Source organism: Anabrus simplex, chromosome 1, assembly GCF_040414725.1.
Source record: "Anabrus simplex isolate iqAnaSimp1 chromosome 1, ASM4041472v1, whole genome shotgun sequence".
In the NCBI taxonomy this organism is placed as follows: Eukaryota; Metazoa; Arthropoda; class Insecta; order Orthoptera; family Tettigoniidae; genus Anabrus; species Anabrus simplex.
The window spans coordinates 527,522,320-527,544,055 of NC_090265.1; the positions used below are offsets into that span (position 1 = coordinate 527,522,320).

Genomic DNA, 21,736 nt, shown 5'->3' on the forward strand with positions numbered 1-21,736 from the left:
AGGGGGTGGGGAACATTTATTAGAGGGGGGTGGTGGTGGTGGTTATTGTTATTAGAGGAAATACAATTGGACAACAATCCTTTATATAACACTAATTCGAGGAAAAAAGAGGAAGAGAACCGACACTTCGAAAAATGAAGATATCGGTTAAAGGAAGACAAGGGCCACGAAGGGCGTGAAAATGAAAGACTCCCTAGCCCTCGCAAACCTAATAGCATCGGGGTCGGAAAAGAACAAGAGTTGACCAAGGGAGGTCGGACAGGATAGATGAAAGTGAGGAGCCTGGCCCAAGTAAGTGGAAGCAATGCCAGGACTCAGCTAAAGGCCCCGTGGTCGCCAACCCACGCTCCGAAGTTCAGAGCCCCTGGGGGATGGAGGGTGGGAAGGAAAGAAAAATGGAAGGGATCCGATACTTCGAAAAATGAAGATATCAGCCAAAGGAAGACATGGGCCACGAAGGGCGTGAAAATGAAAGACTCCCTAGCCCTCGGAAACCTAAGTGTCGGGGTCGGAAAGGAACAAGAGTTGACCAAGGGAGGTCGGACAGGATAGATGAAAGTGAGGAGCCTGGCACAAGTAAGTGGAAGCAATGCCAGGACTCAGCTTAGGGCCCCGTGGTCGCCAACGCACGCTCCGAAGTTCAGAGCCCCTGGGGGACTGCGATTATTGTGTTTTGAACATTAACTGAATTGCTACGATATGATACAATGTTAATTTTTTTTGCCTGTGTTCAATATATTAGTTGTTTTAAGATCTTTGCTAATTGGCTGATGATGATACTTGAAATGTGTTGAAACCGGTCCCAATAAACAGGTTGTAACTACTTTTTAGTTCAACTTACTACGGAGTATTGAAAGGTGGATCCTTCCATATAATATTGTACATCTTCCTCTGACAAGTGTCGCACATCCTGATGACATCGTTTACGAAAATTCTCAATCCTTCCCACGTGAATGATTCTAATATTGTGGCAACAGTTTTATCCACTCCACCATGACCTGTAATCCTATGTATGTGCCAGGTAAGAGGTTCCTGCAGTTTCGGTGGCATGACGGCTCGTAATTTCGTCTTGGCTGGGTCAATAAACTTGTAGAGGATTCCATTTACGTAGCGGAAATTCTTAGCTTGCCTCCTGATTTTCCTAAATTCTGGCTCGTCTGGAGTGAGTTTGTCTTCGAGACAGTCAATGATAGGTCGTAACTTAAAGTCTCGTTTCTGTGCCTGTCGAAGATAACCAAGTCTACGTAGAACTTCGTGGTCTTCCTGTATTAATTCTATCTGATGTATTTCCACGGCTACAGAGTTAGGATTTCTGCTTAAGCAGTTGGCCAGCAAATTGTTTTTTCCAGAGCAATGTTCTAACTGAAGATTAAATTGTTGTACAAAGAGTGTCCATCTGAAGACTCGTTCAGAAGCCATAGTTGTTTTTAACATGAAGGTTAATGCACGGTGGTCAGTCCTAACAACAATGGGAAATCCATAAATCAATTTCTGCCAATATTTAAGAGCATAAACTATGGATAGCATTTCTAGCTCAGTTGCGGAGTAATGTTTCTCGTGTTTCCTTATTTTCCTGCTGATGAAAGCCAAGTATGTCCTGTTTTCAGGGTTTTCAGTTTCTTCTTGAAAAAGAACTGCTCCTATCCCGATGTTTGAGGCATGTGTTTGTAGAATAAAAAGTCTGGTAAAATCATGGTATCCCAACTTGACATTGTTTAGGAGCATTTCTTTAGTTTTAGCGAAGGCCTTGTCACATTCGGCGTTCCACTTCCATTTATTGTCCTTCCTTAAGAGATCTTGTAAAGGAGCTACTGTCTGAGTGTAGTTTCGACAGTGGTTCGAAAAGAATTGGGCCATTCCCATGAATTGTCAGACCTGTTTAACCGGCTTAGGGAAGTTGCTGATGGCTTCGATCTTGACTGGATCGGGTTTCACGCCATCGCCATCTATGATTTGTCCTAGAAATAGGATCTCGGGCTTGCAAAAACGGGACTTCTTCAGATTCACATGGAAGCCAGTATCGGACAAATTCTTGAGGAGTTTCTCCAACTTAACCATGTGTTCTTCTAGGGTTTCAGTCGCTAGGAGCAAATCATCAACGTACCTTGTGGTAAAGGCTTTTACCTCATCAGTTAAGCATCTGTCAAGTGCTTGGATAAGCGCGGTGCCAGCGTTACGGATTCCAAACGGAAGCCAACAGAAAACGTACGTTTGCTGGTCGTATATGAACCCTGTCAGTATTACAAGTGATTATTTTCATTTTGACCGTATTGAAAATCAATAACCCTGTCAGTAACCTGGATTTTTCTTCAAGCAGAATATGGTAGTAGGAAGATGTAAAGTCAACAGAAGAGGAGTATCTCATACCCTTAAATTTTCTAATGATGTCTTTAATCGTCGGAGGCTGATCATTCTCTGGGATTAGCTTCGCATTTACAGAACGGGCATCCAAACACACGCGTAGCGATCCATCTGGCTTATAAACGTCTACTAAAGGGTTAACAAATGGACTTCGAGCTTTCATGATGATTCCATCCCTTTCCATCTCTTCTATGATCTTGCCTACTCTGGAGTGAAATTTTTCTGGTATCGGATAAGGCTTCTTGAAAGGTAGCCGGTCTGTCACAAGAAGTGAGTACTGAAAGTCGGGAATAAGACCTGGTTTGGAATCGAACAAGTTCTTGTACTTCAGCAGTAAATTTCGAAGCAGGATCTGTTCCTCTTCGGTACCCATGGCTTGTCTTGACTTGTCAGAGATTAGATTGAAGGGGTGTACATCATTGTCACCTTCTTCTAATAGTTTATCCATGGCCATTAAAATTTCTTCGGAAGCCTCATGGTCTTCGGTTTCCCTCGGAGATAAGACGTTCGACTCCCCACAATAGGCGTCTGGATCGTTTACGTCTGAAGGATTAAATGTAGTGGTCTCAAAGAAATCTGCCTTCTTGAAGTGGATGGAGTTTGACTGCATGTCGATCATAGCCTGGTATGACATTAGAAAATCAGCGCCCAGGATAATGTTGAATTTAATGTTGGACATGGCTAGAAATACGTGAGGAAATATCGTTCTTCCAATCTCAACATCCAACAACGTCTGTTGTTTACACATGACAGACTTATCCTGTAAAATGCCCTTAATTTTCACATGAGATACCGGTATGACAGGTATATCATTTCTGTTCCTGAGATCTCTCAAAAATGCAGTAGAAATGACGCTAATAGTTGACCCAGTGTCGATGAGATATTTGACATGAATATTACAGATTCGTGCTGAAATTATAGGTAGAGTTGATGGTATTTCAGTGTTACGCTGACCAACTTCATCCAATAGATCATCGGACTTGGTAGTCCATGAGTCGACCTGTACCACAATCCATTCTTGACATTCTCTGACCATGCTCTCAGGATTCAGGCTATCTTCCCTTACTGGAGATGGAGTTTTTTTTCACGGCACCTTGGCTGTGCTCCTGACTCGAGTTATTTTGTTGGCTTTTTCGAGCCTTAGCCTCTTGATATTGAAGGCTTTCCGCTCCCACGATATCCGGGTTGGTATCCTGGTTTTGGATCGCTCTTCGCCATTGTTTGCTCTCCTGTGTCGAGTTTTGCAGGTCCTTGAGGTATCTCTCTTTCTCTTCTTCTCGCCAATCTCTCCGTCCTTTTGACTGGCGGAAGTCCTGGTTTTGTCTCCAGCTCCTTCGGTAGTCTGAGTATGGTCGCTTTCTCTCGTTACGTCGTGAATATTCCCAGTTTCTGATGGGCCTATTTCGACGTACGGGCGATCGATCACAAGGCGAATCTTGCCCTCCAGGGTTACGTTGCCACGTTCTCCCTTGGTTGATCGGTTTCGATTCATCCTCCTTACTCCTGGTAACTTGGTGGATTTGAGGCTCCAGATTTCGTCCCTGATGAACTGGTTCCTTGGACGTCATGTCCAGCTGCCTTAATAATGCCTCAGCCTGGATTACTGTTTGTGTGTTCGAGGCTATCATAATCCTCTGCACATCAGTTGGTAATTGTCGTATGATCACCTTGACCAATTCAGGTTCTGACGGCGGTGAGTCTAGTTCTCGTAATTTATGTAATTGGCTGGAAAAGAAATCTGCGTATTTAGTGGGCATAGAAGACGCATATCTCCTGGCATATAGCTACGTTTTGAGGTTGTGTTGCACGTCGCTATTCCAGTACTTTTCCAGGAATGCCTTCTTGAAACCTTCGAAATCGTCAAACGAAAATCGAAACGCCACAAACCAGGTATGCAGTGAATTCTCTAGAAACCTTTCAGTGACTCTCAACTGCCTTTCAGGTGGGATCTTCGCATCACGAAAGTAGTCTTGTAGTTTGTTAATGAAGCCCTTTGGTGTTACGTTACCTCTGGCATTATTGAACTTCTTTGGCTGGTCCTCATGAAGATGAATGATGTTGACTATCTGCGTCTGACCAGTCGTATTTAATTGAGGTGTATTTACCGTTGGCCCTGAAGAAATGTCGATCGGATTTGCAGCGCATGTTCCTAATGTTGCCCGTGGAGTAGATGCCTGAACTGTGCTGGTTATGCGTTGCTCCAGTAACGCCTGCTTTTCTAGCAACGAGTTAGTGATCGTGCTAGTGTTTTCATTCTGAATTTTTAGGAGGTGTATTTCATGAACAAGCTCCTTAATTCCGTCCGTGTATTCCTTTCGTATCCCGTCAGTGTCAGTTTTAGATTCAACCTTGTCCTTGTGGATTTCATTAATCAAGGTGGCCTTAATTGACTTCATTTCGGACCGACTATCCTCAAGTGATTTGCAAAAGTGGTCCGTCCACTCTGAATTGTCAGCTTGGGATGTCTTGATTTCGTCAAGGATGCCCTTCTCGACCTGTTTTAAATTTTCGTTTAGTCTGGTAAATTTCTTTGCCCAAGCCAGTTTAGTGGCTTTAAGGTCCTCGGCGTTATCGTCAATCTTTTCCTTAATGTTCAGGAATGATTGTTCAACTTCGCCCTTGTATTTGTCTATTCGGGTCAAAATATCCTGTTGAACGTTAGCCAACCTTTCACTAAATTCATTGGACATGCCTGCCATGGATTTAGCGATGTTTTCATTGACTTCCTTCTTCATGGTCGCGAAATCGCTCTTAACTATCATGAACTCGCTTTGCATTGAAGCTAACTTACCATTAAAGAGCTTAATGTCCGCACATATTTTCCCAAAACCTTCCTCAGTTTGGTGTTTAATGTCTGTGAGTTTTTCCTCTATGGCTTCGCCGAGAGATTTTTCTAAGTTTATCTGAGCGTCACTAAGTCCTTTCTCTAAGTGAGCCTGAGTATCACTAAGTTTCTTCTCTAAATTTGCTTGGTTAACATTTAAGTTCGCCTGATTGTCACTAAGGTCACTAAGTTTCTTATCTAAGTTCACCTGGCTATCGTTAAAAGATTTTTCCAGGTTAGCCTGACTGTCGCTGAGACCAGAGAGTCCTTTCTCTAAATTCACCTGATTGTCATTAAGCTTCTCCTGTAAATTAGCTTGGCTAGCATTCAAGTTCGCGTCAAGTCTCTCCTCCATAGCCAACAACATCTGCCTTAAGTCCTCCATAGTGACAATAATTCATTAAATGGCTATTCTGATAAGAGAAGGATTCCGATCGGGATGTGGGAATGTTTGGAATCGAACCCATCTAATAGCAAAGGCAATGATTTGTTGATACCATGAAAGTTCTGAATTTTTACCAATATCGGTCACAATTATTAGCCTAATTTTAGTTAATTACATCATCGTAATAAATTTAAATTTCCTATCACCAGCAAGAATTTTATCTTAAACAAGATCCATATAAGTTACATTTAACATGTGCTTATGTTAGCCACAAGAATTTGGGCGAATAAATGTATCAGAGTCAGCCTAACTTAACTGGTCATCTGATCTTGTCAATGTCGTGAACACTGGACAGCACAAGATCATTTTCAAGCTTGGATAAGCCCATCATCGAAACCCATGATGGAATCTCGAGGCCCCACGGTGGATTAAGCCATCTTGATGCCCCCAATATTGCCTAGCTGAGCCCAGCCAGTGAGCGAGAGATCCCAAGGGGGACAGTTCGTTCATTGCTATAGTTTTCTAGAGGCATTTAAGGGAAAGGGGTTGATGACCAGGCAAAGATAATAAATTTTAAAAATAACACTCTGACATTTATTGACATAAGCATATCACAAAAAGAAAAATATCCTTGGTGGGTTTGTTTATAATGAACTTTCATAATATTCTTTTCTTCCGCAGTTTGAGAAACACACGTATTCCTTGAAGTCCAGCCTTATTATTCTGGAATGAAAATCTACGAAAAATTAGGCCTTTGCTGCCTTTTAAAATTAAATATCTGGCAGAAAGAATTCAAAACTTTAACAAAAGTATTTTACAAACCAATTAGACAGCTGTCTCGCTTATAGTTCCATAACAAAAGTAGTTAAAGGTTTCATGAATTAACAATAGTCTCAACACGTGGTTTAGGCTGAATTCTAATAAATTTTTACATTTAAAGTATGTGTCATTTGTCACTTACACCAGTATAAGCTCTAGTAAAAATTAAAATTAATTTCAAAATTTCTTGATTAATTAATTGTTGTTGTTATTATTATTATTATTATTATTAATCTCTAGCTTTGTTTGATTAACATGGTCTTTACCATCACATGATCGTGTTTCTAATTAATGTATCTCACTGCATGATCCACATGGCAATTATCATTTACATTTTTAAATAATTATTCTCCAATTAATTATTGTGACTCATCATCACCAGAATTCAAGATAACTATGCCATTTGTGAACATTTAATTCTGATATTAGCATGGCATTTACATTTCAGATTAATTTTTAAAAAAATGTTTCAAAATTTAAATATAAATCTGTTGGAAAATTTTGTTAACCACATGTGAGCTAATTAAATAATAATTTAATTTACAAAATCACTTGCCTTTGCGAAAAGAACGAGATGATCTTTCCTTTTAAATCACACTAATTAACAAATAAAAATCCTTTCCTAGTCTTCCTCGACTTAAACTTATTAAATTTTCCCTTAAAGGCTCAAAATAACTTCTCAAGGTGGCGCACCACGATGAGCATAATCTGCGTCGCCACAAGTACACGACCAGATAAAATCAAATGGAACAATCAAGATACAAGGAAAATACTCATATTTACACACACACACACACACATTCATACTGGGAAACGCGTATTTTATATACATTATTTACATCGAATCCTGTCCTTATAAGTTTATTCTTAATTTTTAAGCATGGTCACGTCAATATTCAGTAGAAGATAAATTCGTGCACGGAGATTACTCTTTCATCAATAGTGACTAGTGATCGAAGTTAAGGATATCATTTAGGTTGAAATATTCTTCTCACAACAATGGAGATTCATCTAAATTTTGGAATTATAATTGAAGATTCCAATAAAATCCGTAATCACTACCATCACATGGGTTCCAAGTCGCAACTACCGCGTTCGTGAGCCTCGATCGCATTATTATTATTATTCCCTATCCATGAATTACACACGCAACACGTGCTCCACTTACAATAAGTTCCCATGTGCTCCCAGTGACACAAGAACAAGTCAATTATCACAATAAATTATCCAATTTCATAATAAATATCCCACAGGATTTGCCATATTCCCGACACTTCATGAACAGAGCACATTAAATCTCACATATAAGGAATCTAAGATAATTTATGGCTCACGAGTGTTTAATTCTCTTTTACCCGATCTTTAGTTAATTTTATTATTATTCAAGTGATTATTACATCTATCAATCCTCATGAAATATCGTAAAATTAGATGACTCAATCCTAAAGAATACAAGTGATCTTAAAAAGACACTAGGTTCGACCCTATCTCACAAGTTGTACACGTAAATTCAAGTCCGATTAATTTCAATATTACAAAGAAATAAGGTTTATCGCGTGGTCAGTGATTTTTAAATACCTAGCTCATGTGCATGGGAAATCATTCAAAGACAAACTACACATCTACTCTAATAGATTCCAATTTCATTCACACACATGACACTCGTCTACCACGACACCTCAAGAAATGAAAAAATGAAATGTTTCTAACTACAACAAAACTAATAGATCTACGATTTAAAGAAGAAAGACCTCTAGTTTTACAAAAGATGAGACAGAAATAAAATTGTTAAATGGTACTCAAGTTTTAGATGAGGTTCGATCCGAGGTAGTAGTCAATCATTCCAGCATTTCCCGGTCAGTCAACTTCACTTGAGCAGATACGCCTCACATTTTAGAAATCCATGGAGACACGGCAGCAGACGTCCCACGATGAAGTTGAGTTGTAGATTCTTGAGGAATTATTCATCTTGACGCACAATGACCTTCAGGATGACTTCTGTTGCGTTCCGGACGTGTAAGCTGTAACTGAGATGGCAAACGTTAAGATATGCACAAAAACACGCAGAATTCTGAACGTTCTCCTGGATAGTCACACTTAACTTGGTTCTTAAGTAGAATTTTACTCCATAGGAGTTAGTCAACTATTCCACTAAATTGTGGCAGAACAGGCGTCTGCTCAAACTGCAAAGTTATTTTCCCACGTGGTCGAGTAACGTAGCGTCGCACAGCAGAGAATTAAACATCCAAGAGCAGCAGCGTAGCACAAAGCAGCATAGAGAGTGATTTACTCGGAACAAGGCTTTTTATAACCTTGGTTTGGGAGGTGTGTACTCTACGAAGATGGTAATTGGTTGTTAAGTCACTTGTAATTGGCTCTGACTGTTCTGGAAACTGGCTGTCAGTCGTTTGCGTGTGGCAAGATAGCACATGGACTCGTCACGTGATTTACCTTGGCCTTGTCGAGGCTGGATCAATGCATCGCCCCTCTGAATGAATAAAAAAAACTGGTTCAGAGCTCGCTGACTACTTCCCAAATGACAACTTACAGCTCCTGGCAAACAATAAAACTTTTAATATTAGCTTGTTGGAAATATTCTCAAGATCGCCAAATTTGACGGGGACAATACAGGGTGAAGCGAAGTTCGTGCACTCGGGTGTTGCAGCGCGACTCCTCACACGCCAGCAATAAGAAATGGTCTCTCACAAATGTTCGTCCTGCGAGTATATCCGGGAGAAAAAGGTCGTTGAAGAGTGGCAATCTGGCAACACTGTAACCACATGTGGGGTAACTGCCTTTGTCAGCACATGTTAGTCGTACTATACCGTTGGAGCAGTGGGTAGAGTTTTGGGTTAACGTGCAGGAGGGCGAGGGTTCGATTCTGAGTTGAGGTGTATGTTTTTTATTTCATAAATGTAGTCCAGGTTGTATGGTATCTGGCATCGTAATCGTCAACAGCGATTGCAGCGGGTTCTCTAGAAACCATTTGCACTTACATACTACGATCCTAGAAATGAACGAACATTGGTCAGCTTTGAAAGACGCCCTTTGCACGTCGTGGGCGTGAATTTATTCGTACCACTTCATCTACTAGATGCGTTACAATGTGTTCAGCGTTACTAAATTTTTAAATGTAGGATACATGTGACCTAAAAAACGGTGTCTTACTGTGTTACAGTATGTAATGTCCGATAGAAATTAGCAAATAAAAAAAAAAGCCTCTCAACCCAGGATCGAACCCTCGACCTCCTGCATGCTAACCCAGAACTCTATCCACTGCACCAGCTGTACAGCACGACTAACACGTGGTCACAGGTAGTTACCCTACATGTTGTTACAGTGTTGCCGGATTGCCACTTTTCAACCTTTTCCTTCTGGATATACTTGCAGGACGAACTTTTGTGAGAGACATTTGTTTAAAATGGAAGATGCCATGTGAAGAGTCGCTCTGCGATGCCCGAGTGCGCAAATTTTGCTTCACTCTCTATAGTTAATAAGAAGCCACAACTGGATAAATTTAATAACTAAATTAAATATCGTTAAAAAATTACAGGTTTAACAAAAAAAAAAAACCTTTTTCTTTTCCAACCCTGATTCACTGCCATATTCATGTTTATTTAGGACTCTAATAGTTTCTTTGTTAAGTTTAGTTTAGTTTTAATTTGGAGTACTGTGATATCTTGGCACCTAAAGCTCATTATATTCATTTGCAGTCTTGTAAGCTTATAATATTTCCAGTAGAGGTCAGAGGGTACATTGTGTTCCTTAAAGAAAGTCAACATGATTGTTATGATTGTTGAACAGAGTTTGTAAATCATTCTCATAATAATTAGTGGTATTTTAAACAGAGATGTACGAAGAAGAAGAAGAAGAAGAGGTGGCTGAAGAAGATAACTTCTATCATGTGAACGATATGTTTGGCAATGATAGTGAAACTAGTGGAGGCGTTGAACTACATCTTCAGGGGAAAATGGTATCGTTTGCTGCAGACTCAGATATGGAGCAAGAAAGGTATGATATATTGTGATTAAATATTTATAAAATAAATTATGTTGTTAAAACTTATTTCAGCAAAGAAACATACTGAAGAGATTGCATGTAAGTTGGTCAATGACCAGTTGTATGCTATAAATAATGGTTGTAAAGATACACAGCAATAGAACTGTGCTTTAGGGTTGGTTATTGTGGAGTCTGTTAAGATCATTTCCATTTCTCTCAAATGCAAAATTAAGGATGACAGTGAAATATAGTACATCGGTTGACTACTCTATTTTTGCTGGCATTATAAAGTACTGTAGTATCTCAACTTGTCTCTATATTGACCTCTATAGTGACCGAGCAAGTGGCTTTGTGGTTTGGGTCACGTAGCTGTCAGCTTACATTCAGGAGATAGTGGGTTCAAACCCCACTGTCAGCAGCGCTGAAGATGGTTTTCTGTGATTTCCTATTTTCACACCAGGCTCAACCTTAATTAACCCTTAACTTGACGATGTGCCATTTTTGGCACACTGATATTTAAAAAATATTATCATATCAAGTTAAGCTTTACATATTTCCTTAAGACTACTGTATGTATTTGTTGGACATTCTACAGCAAGTGGAAAGAGTTTTGTCTCCATCTGCCGGTGTAACTGTGTACTGCATCCACTTTGAGTGAACATGGCGGAGAGAAAGCGTGGTCAACCTGTGCAGCAGGTAAATATATGTTTCAAATCGTGTTCGTAGAGCTAAAACAATAGTTTCCAGTTGTCAAATTATAAGCAGGAAGGTTTAGAATTTTGTCTAATGCTTGTTATTTTCTTCTAAACACTAAATTAGAGTAGTTATAATAAGTTGAATTATAGCGTGCCATTTTTGGCACATTACCAAATTTACGAGAGAGCTGCTATTTGTACAAGTGTGCCAGAAATGGCACAGTGCCAAATATTCAGTAATACCTGTAAGTTTTAGAATTTTCTGAAATATTCAATATAGCTCCTCTTGTTTCAAACTTTTGTGCACAATGCACATGATTTTTATTCAATCTTCTGTGACAGAAACCATATGTTATAAGTTACATATTTTATGTAACGATACTCATTTCAATTTTAGGAAGAAAATCAGGCATTTATCCAATCGCACAAGGAGAATAATGGCGTTAATTCCTGAGCCAGGATCATCGGACATTGGTTCAGATCTTGATGTCGAAGAAAAGGATGAACTTCATTATTTTTTGGAAGATGCCCATAAGGAGACTGCAAGTGACTGTGAATCTGATAGTGACAATGTGAGTTCACCTCCACCATTTCTTCCAGACGAGCTTGTGGAAATGCTTGACAGTTTTGATTAATATGACTTTTTGGACACAACAGATGGTATTGCTTGAAAAATAAATGAACCTACAGAATTTGGGGAAGATACATTTTGTGACAATTTGATTCCAGCAGTGGTTCCATCTCCTCACAATATCATGGGAAGTGAACTGAGTAGAAGTATTGGTGATTCTGGCCTGGTGGCTGCTGGTTGTAGTGCTGAGACCGTTGCATCTTGTTTTGAGACTGGTCCTGAAGCTGTTATTTCTCCATTTGCTGCCAACATTATTCATATTGATGAATTGTCGTTAGCCGAATCCACGGAAAGTGTGTCCATCTCTAATCATCCAGGTTTACTGGCTTCAGACTTTGCACAAATTTCTAATTCATCCAAGGAATCACCTTTTACTTCAGGTATGATAACACGTTCAGCAAAAAGTAACAACAGTGAAAGTGTTGAGCCAAATTGCACTATTACTTCCAACAGCATAAAACTAACTGGATCATTATCAAATAAACGAAGAAGTTTCACACCACCTGCTGGATATCAACCTGCTAACAAAATGTCCCATACATCCAAAGACAATGCTAACAAATCTGTGAAAGATCCAAGGAAAAAAAAAACAGTGCATAGTGAAAGCTATCAGAAAAATCAAATCAAAGACTGTTTCCAAAGATAAATACAAATGGAGACCTGGGTCTTTAGCTGATAAACCAGACTTTGTATGTAGGGACCTGCAAATTCCTGATACAGTCAAAACTCCTTTTGAATATTTTGAAACATTTTTCTCTGATACTTTGGTGGACTTGTTTGTTTATAATACCAATCTTTATTCGGTACAAAATAGAGGCAAATTAATCGGTGTTACCAAAGACGAAATATGTGACTTTATTGCAATCGAAATATTGATGGGCATAGTTTCAATGCCTTCTTACACCGACTACTGGCCTCACAAATTTCGGTATTCAGGAGTAGGTGATGTCATGTCTCTAAAGCAATACCAACAGATAAGACGATTCATACATTTTGTGAATGAGGATGTGAATGATGACAGATACTTTAAAGTTCGACCAGTCTGTGATATTATTAGATAGGGATGTTTATCCATTCCTCAAGAACAGCGTTTCTCAATTGATGAAATGATCATTCCATACAAAGGAAGGAAAGCAGGTTCTAGAAAGCAGTATTGTCCGAAAAAACCTAAGAAGTGGGGTTTCAAAATGTTTGTTTTGGCTGGCATCAGTGGAATTGTATATGATTTTGTGTTTTATGGTGGTGAGAATACCTTCCTTGGGTACACTTTTAGTGAAAAGGAGTCTCAATTTGGTCTTGGAGGATAAGTTGTGATAGCACTATGTAAATCTATTGTCGATAGTCCTTTATCAATTGTGTACTTCGATAATTATTTCACCTCAGTAGATTTGATTCATTACCTGAGAAATGAATTTGGGATTTTCAGCCTTGGAGTAATAGCCAGCTACAGAACACAAAGTTACGACTTGCCTGATAAGAAAGGGGGAGAGGATCCATCCGCCAGATTGTTTCAGAAGAGGAAAAAGTTAATATTGTTCGATGGCAAGACAATAAGCCTGTGACTACCATGAACTCTTTTGCTGGTGCTTACCCTGTCAGTAAAGTGAAGAGATACTCAAAAGAACTGAAACAAAGAGTTGAAGTAGATTGCCCAAATGTTGTGAAAGAATACAACACCCATATGGGTGGTGTTGACATTGCAGGCATGCTAGTTGCACTCTATAGAATTTGGCTCAAAACAAAACGTTGGTATCTTCAGATTTTTGCATAGATGATAGATATATATATATTTTTTTTTTTGCTAGTTGCTTTACGTCGCACCGACACAGATAGTTCTTATGGCGACGATGGGACAGGGCAGGGCTAGGAGTGGGAAGGAAGCGGCCGTGGCCTTAATTAGGGTATAGCCCCAGCATTTGTCTGGTGTGAAAATGGGAAACCATGGAAAACCATCTTCAGGGCTGCCGACAGTGGGGTTCGAACCTACTATCTCCCGAATACTGGATACTGGGCGCACTTAAGTGACTGCAGCTATCGAGCTCGGTGATAGACATCTGCCTCAATAATGCCTGGTAGTTACAGAGGAGCGAACTATGCCTGAAAGGTCTCAAAAACAAGATGACACTGAAAGAGTTTTGATACGAAATATATCAGTGTCTTCTGAAATGTAACAGAACGAGAGAGAATGGAAGAAATATGAAAAAAATGAACCTCCCAGAGAAGATAATAAAAAAGCCATCAGTTCCAAGACCATCAGAAGATGTCCGTCATGACTTTGTTGCACACTTCCCAGTTTATACAACGAGAGGGAGGTGTAGATATTGTGTGAAAGGAAAATCAGTAATCCAGTGTATTAAGTGCGATGTGAAATTAACAGTGAAACAGTGAAAAGTGAACAGTGAAACAGTAAGTTGTAAGTTGTGAAAAAGATGAAACAAGATGAAACAGTGAATATGAAATTCCAGATTAAAAATTACTGTATACAGTGCTTTTTAGGCAAAATTTGGCACATACCTTGTTTTGGGTTTATGTTTTATGTTTTTTGATTATGTAAAGTATTACAATGTTTAATAAAATTAATTCTACTATGATGAAGTTCTTAAATATAGTATATGATTGACTAAAATTTATTGATTGTCCCTCTACCTTATATTCTCTAATACTTAGCAATGTGCCATTTATGGCACACACAAAACAGTGGTTATATTCTCTACAACTTAGCAATGGGCCAAAAATGGCACATACAAGAAAGTGGGTTTAAGGAATTCAAAAATTTTTTAAAAATATTTTCCCCACATTCCTTAGCATCAATATATGCAATAAAAAGTATAAAACTATTTGTGCACAGCATTATTTTTCTCTGTCAATTTAAGGGTAGGCCATGATCACTTCCTTCTCACTCCTAGCCCATTCCTGCCCCATCGTCGCCATAAGATCTATCTGTGTCAGTGCGACATAAAAGCAGGTTATAAAACATGTCCTGTATAGTATACTGGAACAACTGCTGACATAAGTCACTCCAAAAGATGAAGCCTCGCCATGCAACTATTTATACCTGGTGATGCTTGACAGCCACAAATGTTAACGCATGTTTATGAATGTTTTTCCACCCTGTCATTAAGCGGAAATAATAACTTTAGATGAGAAAAAGAGTAACTTCATCTCTTGTGATTGCAAATGGTAACTTTATGCTGTGCAAAGACTGCACCAATAGGATTCAGAAGGAAACTGAAGAAAGCAGTGGTACAAAAATTCACAGGGTAGTCATTCAACATTCATTTTATTTTCATGTCATTTGCATTCCAACTTGAATATTTTAATTGAGTGTGAATGCTCAGGTAGGAAAGCTAGCAGGAGCGAAATATATATACAGTAATTCTATGAAATAGATGGAGAGCAGTGACTTACCTTGTATAAATGCGTGGATAGAGTACACATAAAAGAAAGGCATGAGGTCCAAAATTTTTGGGTGCAGCCTTCGACAGTGGAGGAAATTTTGGAATTTCCTATCCTCCATTGATGAAGGCTGGAGCCAAAAATTTTGGAATCATGTCTTTCTTGTATGTTAATCTATCCCTGTGTTCATACACTGTAAATCACTACTGTTTCCTATATTTATATATATTAGTTAAGTTTGAGTTCGCTTATTGTTTGTATTCATCAGATTCCTGGATATCTCTAATAATATTATTGGTCTTATGTCCCATTAACTACTTTTTATTAATGATTTTTGGAAAAACTCAGGTGCTGGAATTTAGTCCCGCAGGAGGTCTTTTAAGTGCCAGTAAATCTACCAACACAAAGCTGACATATTTAAAGACAACTAAAGGAAACAACTATTGCCACTGTGAACCAGTACTCTTAGCCAAGAGCTCATGTGCTACAACAGTACATAGACTCTGATGACCGACAACATCCATCCTTGAATGTTCAGCTTCTGCAAGATTATGAACAGCAGGAAGGGGAAAGAATGTAGGGGGGACTGCCAGCTATTAGAACAAGCATACTGTTTTAATGGAATCATAGATATACTCCCATTTTATTTTATTTATTTATTTATCATATGGCTTTCAGTGCCAGGAGTGTCCAGGGACTTGTTTGGGTCAGCTGGTACAGGTCTTTCTATTTAATGCCCATCGGTAACCTGCACATATAGGTCTGAGGTGGTGATGATGATGATGACAATAATGAGGCAGGGAGAGGGGGAAAACCCTGTGTCAGCACATGGACTACTCCTGTTGAATAACACCAAGGGGTCTGCTCAAGGCTTTACGTCTCCATCCGACAAATGAATCACCATTAATGGGGCACATGCCCTCAATCCATTTGAAGACTGCAGAGAGGTAGGAAATCAAATCCAGGCTTTTGGTATGCAATCTAGTGATTAAGAATTGTATACCACTACCTCTTGTACCATGCTGGCTGCCTTTCTGATGGTGGAATTTTTCCACCAATGAGACTACAACTGGCTAACCATGGTTTATGACCATCGATACTTAACGTCTTAGTGATTATGACCACCAGGTAGACTGCTACTCCAATTATATTGCATTGCAGGCTTTCTTTGCTTTTGACTCCTTATCTCAAAAGATCATCTAATTTCTTGTAGATTTTTGCAGATTACCCTTTTTTCCTCCATTTGTAAAATCATAGCTATGAATTGCTTGATTGCTTTTGTAAGTTTTTGTTGACATTATCATCACAATATCATTTTTTTCTTCATTGTAAATGATAATTACATTTTTACTGTGCACATTTGAAACGCACATTATTAGCATACTCTAACAACTAAAGCCAGTGATCAAAGCTGTTGTTGTTTGAGTTATCAGTTTAAAGAGTGGTTTGATGCAGCTTCCATGCCACCCTAACCTGTGCTGCCATTTTCATTTCTATGTAACGTCAAATTTAGCCGAGTTGATCTCCTCTCACCAACTCGATTCAGTATCTCTTCATTCGTGATTCGATATATGCATCTCACCTTCAGCATTCTTCTAATACCACATTTCAAGAGCTTCTATTCTTCTTCTTTCTGAGCCAGTTATACTCATGTTTCACTTCCATACAATGTCATGCTCCAAACAAAAGCCTTAAGAAACATCGTTCTAATTCCTAAATCAATGTTTGAAGTGAGGAAATTTCTTTTTGTAAGGTCTTCCTTGCTTCTGCTAGTCTGCATTCTATGTCCTTATTCATTTTATGATCAAAGCTATATTGAAATAACATTGAGTGTGCTAATGCCACAACTAATGGCACTATTAGATACTTTACTGACTGATTATTCTTTAATGGAAATGTTTGATTTCATAATAATGTTTGGATTTACCAATTCATTATAATACTATGCAAGCGCATTTAAATCTGTTCATGTTTTATTAAGTTCTCAGGATTTTAAAACCACATTTTCTGTATCTTTCTTGCTATTCTAATTTTCTTTCTCTTTTGAGCTTTTCCATTTTTACTTTATGCCTTCTCTTAATAATAATCATAATAATCTTTTTCTTTGTTTTTTGGGCGTACTGAGGACCATGGGGCTCATATTTTCTTGTCACTTGGGCCTTCTGTTTCCTCCTCTTCCAGTACTCCTTTATTTTCTGGCTGTGAGCCAGCGTTCTATCCTCCGTCCACATAGGTCTGCTGGTTCCTGTGTTCTTCCTACTCATAAGTGACGTCAGAAAAATTTGTTGCTGGATGGCTTGCCAAAACTGTGAACGGTCATGTGTGGGCTCATGCGGGATCCCCAATCGTTTCAGATCTGACTTGACTGAAGAGAACCACTTGTCCCTGGATGCCTTCACTCTATCTGCCACAGCGAAGATCCTGTTGCTAAGTCTGCAGGGGTTCAAGCAGGTTAGGTGCCTATAGAAGATGTCTTTCTGATGTTAGTATAGCTCATCGTTGCTCCGAATTCTGTAAGTGCCTCCCTCTTCTCTCACGGGTCTCAGTATTCTCCTCAGGATCTTCTTTTCTTTGAGTTCTGGTTTCCTGAGAGGGTTTTTCCTAGCCATCACAAGACACTCAGAGGCGTAGAGAACAGATGGTTTTACTATCGCATTATAGTGACTGAGTTGAGGTCCTTGGAGAGGTACTTTGATGTGTAGATGCTTCTACAGGAATGATAGGCCCTCTCAGACTTGGATGCACCAGGTATCTATGGCTAGGTTCTCACTCTGGTTTGCAGACATTCACTCTCCTAGGTACTTGACCGCTGGCACCTTCCTGATGGTAGTGTCTTCTAGTGGTATTCTGGAAGGGGCTTCCTTGATATTGGTCATGAATTCAGTCTTCCTGATGTTGATCTTCAAGCCAGCCCGAGCTGCTACAATATGAAGGCTCTGTAGGTAGTGGGTAGCCTTCTCTATACTGTTAGTATGGTAAGGTCATTGGTAAAGGCTAGGCATGAGACATTGAGGTTGTTTTTCTTGTACCCTAGCTTCAGTCCTGCTCCTTGTGGTAATGTTGCTGTCCTTTCCCCTATGATCTTCTCCAGGATGCAGTTGAAGAGCATGCTAGAGAGTCCATCTCCCTGCCTCCTGTTGAGATGGAGAAGCTCTCAGATAGTTCACCTCTGAACTTGACCTTAGAAGTGGTGTCCTTCAAAGTGGCCTGGACTAATTTAAGGTCTTCTCATCAAGGTCAAGTTCCTGCAGGGTGAAGAAAAGGGAATCTCTGTCCACCGAGTCATATGCTTTCTGGAAATCTGCTAAGACAACTACCCAATCAATCAATCAATGTCAGTCAATAATGATCTGCGTTTAGGACAGTCGCCCAGGTGGCAGATTCCTTATCTGTTGTTTTCCTAGCCTTTTCTTAAATTATTGCAAATACATTGGAAATTTATTGAACATCTCCCTTGGTGAGTTATTCCAATCCCTAACTCCCCTTCCTATAAACAAATATTTGCTCCAATTTGTCTTCTTGAATTCTAGCTTTATCTTCATATTGTGATCTTTCCTACTTTTAAAGACACCAAGCCAAGCCCCATGGCACTACAGCCCTTGAAGGGCCTTGGCCTACCAAGCGACCGCTGCTCAGCCCGAAGGCTTGCAGATTGCGAGGTGTCGTGTGGTCAGCACGACAAATCCTCTCGGCCGTTATTCTTGGCTTTCAAGACCGGGTTTAAAGACACCACTCAAACTTATTTGTCTACTGATGTCATTCCACGTCATCTCTCCACTGACAGCTCGGAACATACCACTTACAAGTGATTAAAATCATTTTGGGTCCATATTGAATCTCAGTATACTTCTTAAAATATATAATTTGCTTATTAAACAGCCACCTATTCAATATAATAAAATCCTTATAATTAGGATATGATCTTTTTTTTACATTAGATTATAATGGGTTATGTTTTGCTTGTATTAGAAGCGTCATCAGCCAATTATATCTTCTCTAGGCTAGATCAGGAAACCTGATTTTGTTGTTCATATATGAGATTATCCCTTAAGAGTCTACTAATATTTACATGTTATGATTAAATTCTACACAGTTATTTTGAACATTGAACATTACACTGTGATGTGTGGATTGACTAAAACCAGTACATTGAATACTTTTTCTTTGCTGAACTCTCTTTAAATTATAAGAATTTTATTGTATTGAATATGTGGCTGTTTTATAAACAATTTATATATTTTAAGAAGTATACTGAGATTTAATACAGACCCAAAATGATTTTAATTGCTTGTAATTTAGGAGACAACTAGGGTAATGTAAAAACAAACAGTTATCTTAACCTCAAGGTTAGACTCAGTAAAGTTTCAAGAGACATGTGGCTGTTTTATAAACAATTTATATATTTTAAGAAGTATACTGAGATTCAATACGGACCCAAAATGATTTTAATCACTTGTAATCTAGGAGACAACCAGGGTAATGTAAAAACAAACAGATACCTTAACCTCAAGGTTAGACTCAGTAAAGTTTCAAGAGATATTAGTTTCTTAAAGGAATGCCTGAAAAATGGATTAATCCAAAAAAAATTTAAAACATATACAGAGACATTTTTTTCCCATCCTCTAACTTAAAAGATACTCAAAGAAAAGTCAACGAAATCTGGTTGAAGAACAAAATTAAATTACAGTGTAAAAAGAAGTTATTTTTAAATTCGCACTTATATAAAGCACACTTGGAAATTTCTCAAAATATGTCTCCATTAGAATGGGATTCATACTCAAGATATGTTAATAATAAACTAATGGATGTTCTGAATAGGAAACAGAAAACACTGGATAGTAATCTTGCACTTTTAAAAGTAAATAAAACAAAATTACAAAACCAGGATAGGAAATTAAATAAACACTTTTCACGGCTAAGCAACAATCCTACTACAGTAAATTTATCAGACATTGAGTTTTCTGATAACGCAATAAACCTTCTCAATAGTGGTTTGAAGTTCAATTGGCCTAACTCAAAAAAATGTAGATGATTTAATTACTACAATTGCTGAAGTTGAATCTAACATTGAAAAACTTTCCATAGAAAACCAAAATGACACCAGATATGAAGTAAAAAAGAAACTTCCTATTCTGGTTAATGAATTAAAAACCAATTCAGACTTTACCCTGTTAAAACAAATCCAGGAATTGAAAAGTAAAATTAATAAGAATAATGTAATTGCTACAAAAGCTGACAAGGGCGGAACGACTGTTCTAATAAACAAAAGTGACTATGTTAAGAAGACTGAGGATTTCTTTTCTGATAATTCTTATGTAATAGTAAACAAAGACCCCATAGCGAAAATACAACGAAACCTAAAATCCTTGTTAAGAAATTCAACATTTCTCCTACATGAATAAGAGTACCAAAAACTTGTTACTATGAATCCAAAATTACCGACAATTAAAGCATTGCCCAAAATTCACAAAAAAGAGATACCTGTACGTTCAATTATAAATAGCAGAAATAACCCTACTTATAAAATTTTGAAATTCTTACATTGTTTTCTTAGCAAGCATTTTAAATTCAATAACTTAGCTTATATTAAAAATTTTATTGAATTATGTAGGCTAATAAATTAAATAAATTCAATCTTCAACTTAACCATACAATGTGTTCAAACAATATCACAAATATGTATCCTAATATTCCAGTAAATGAGACCATTAATATTATAAAAACTAATCTTTCTATACATAGTAACTAAGTAAATTTGAAATAGAGGACGATATAATGCTTCTAAGTTTCGTTCTGAATAATAATTATTTTACTTTCAATAAAAAGTTTACCATGAAAAGGGTTTGGCAATGGGAGACCCCATTTCAGGAATCTTAGTGAATAATTATATGGGCAGTTTGGAATCTAACTAGATAGTGAATAAAGTTAATGGGCTCTACTTATGGCTTAGGTACGTTGATGACACGTTCGCTATAATAGACAAGCAACATAACAACAGTGAGAAATTCTTAGAATTTCTAAGTAATCTAGACAACAATATCAAGTTCATAAAGGAAGATGAAACCAATAACTCCATAAGTTTCCTGGACATAAAAATAACACTTGCTCATGGTAATATTGAATTTCAAATTTTCAGAAAACCAACTTTTGCCCCACTAACAATAAAAAATGAATCCCTACGTCCACTCTCATAAATAGGCAAACTTCTTTAGTTTGATCTATAGAGCTTAAAAAATACCACTCTCGGCAAGTAATCAGAAAAAATAACTTGATTATATAAAGAAGTTAGCAAAGTTTAATGGTTACAAGTTAGGAATGATCAATAAAATTATAAACAAATTCAAATTAAAAACAACAAGAAATCTATCTCCGGAAAAACCTAAAAAAAAAAGCCAACAAAATTCGCTACTTTCACTTACATAAATCCAGCTATCTATCAAATTACTAACCCAATTGAAAAACAAGAAAACAATATTGCACATAAGGCTCGCAATACCAACCAGAACATATTTTTTAATCACAACACAGTAAATTGTATTTATAACCGATTTTTGGGTTTCAGGACCTATACACTCAATTGTTCACAATGTAATTATTTGTACGTCTGACAAACAGGCCGTAGCTTC

The 21,736-nt window shown here is 38.1% G+C and overlaps 1 protein-coding gene across 1 annotated transcript in view; it reads left to right on the forward strand.

Moving 5' to 3' along the window:
* The window catches only part of LOC136869059 (uncharacterized), a 255,307-nt gene that overhangs the window by 14,076 nt on the left and 219,495 nt on the right, over positions 1-21,736 (forward strand). The window contains exon 2 of the mRNA XM_067144821.2: positions 10,238-10,400. Coding sequence (XP_067000922.2) covers positions 10,240-10,400 — 161 coding nt within the window. The 5' untranslated portion in view covers positions 10,238-10,239. The remainder of the gene's footprint in view (positions 1-10,237; positions 10,401-21,736) is intronic.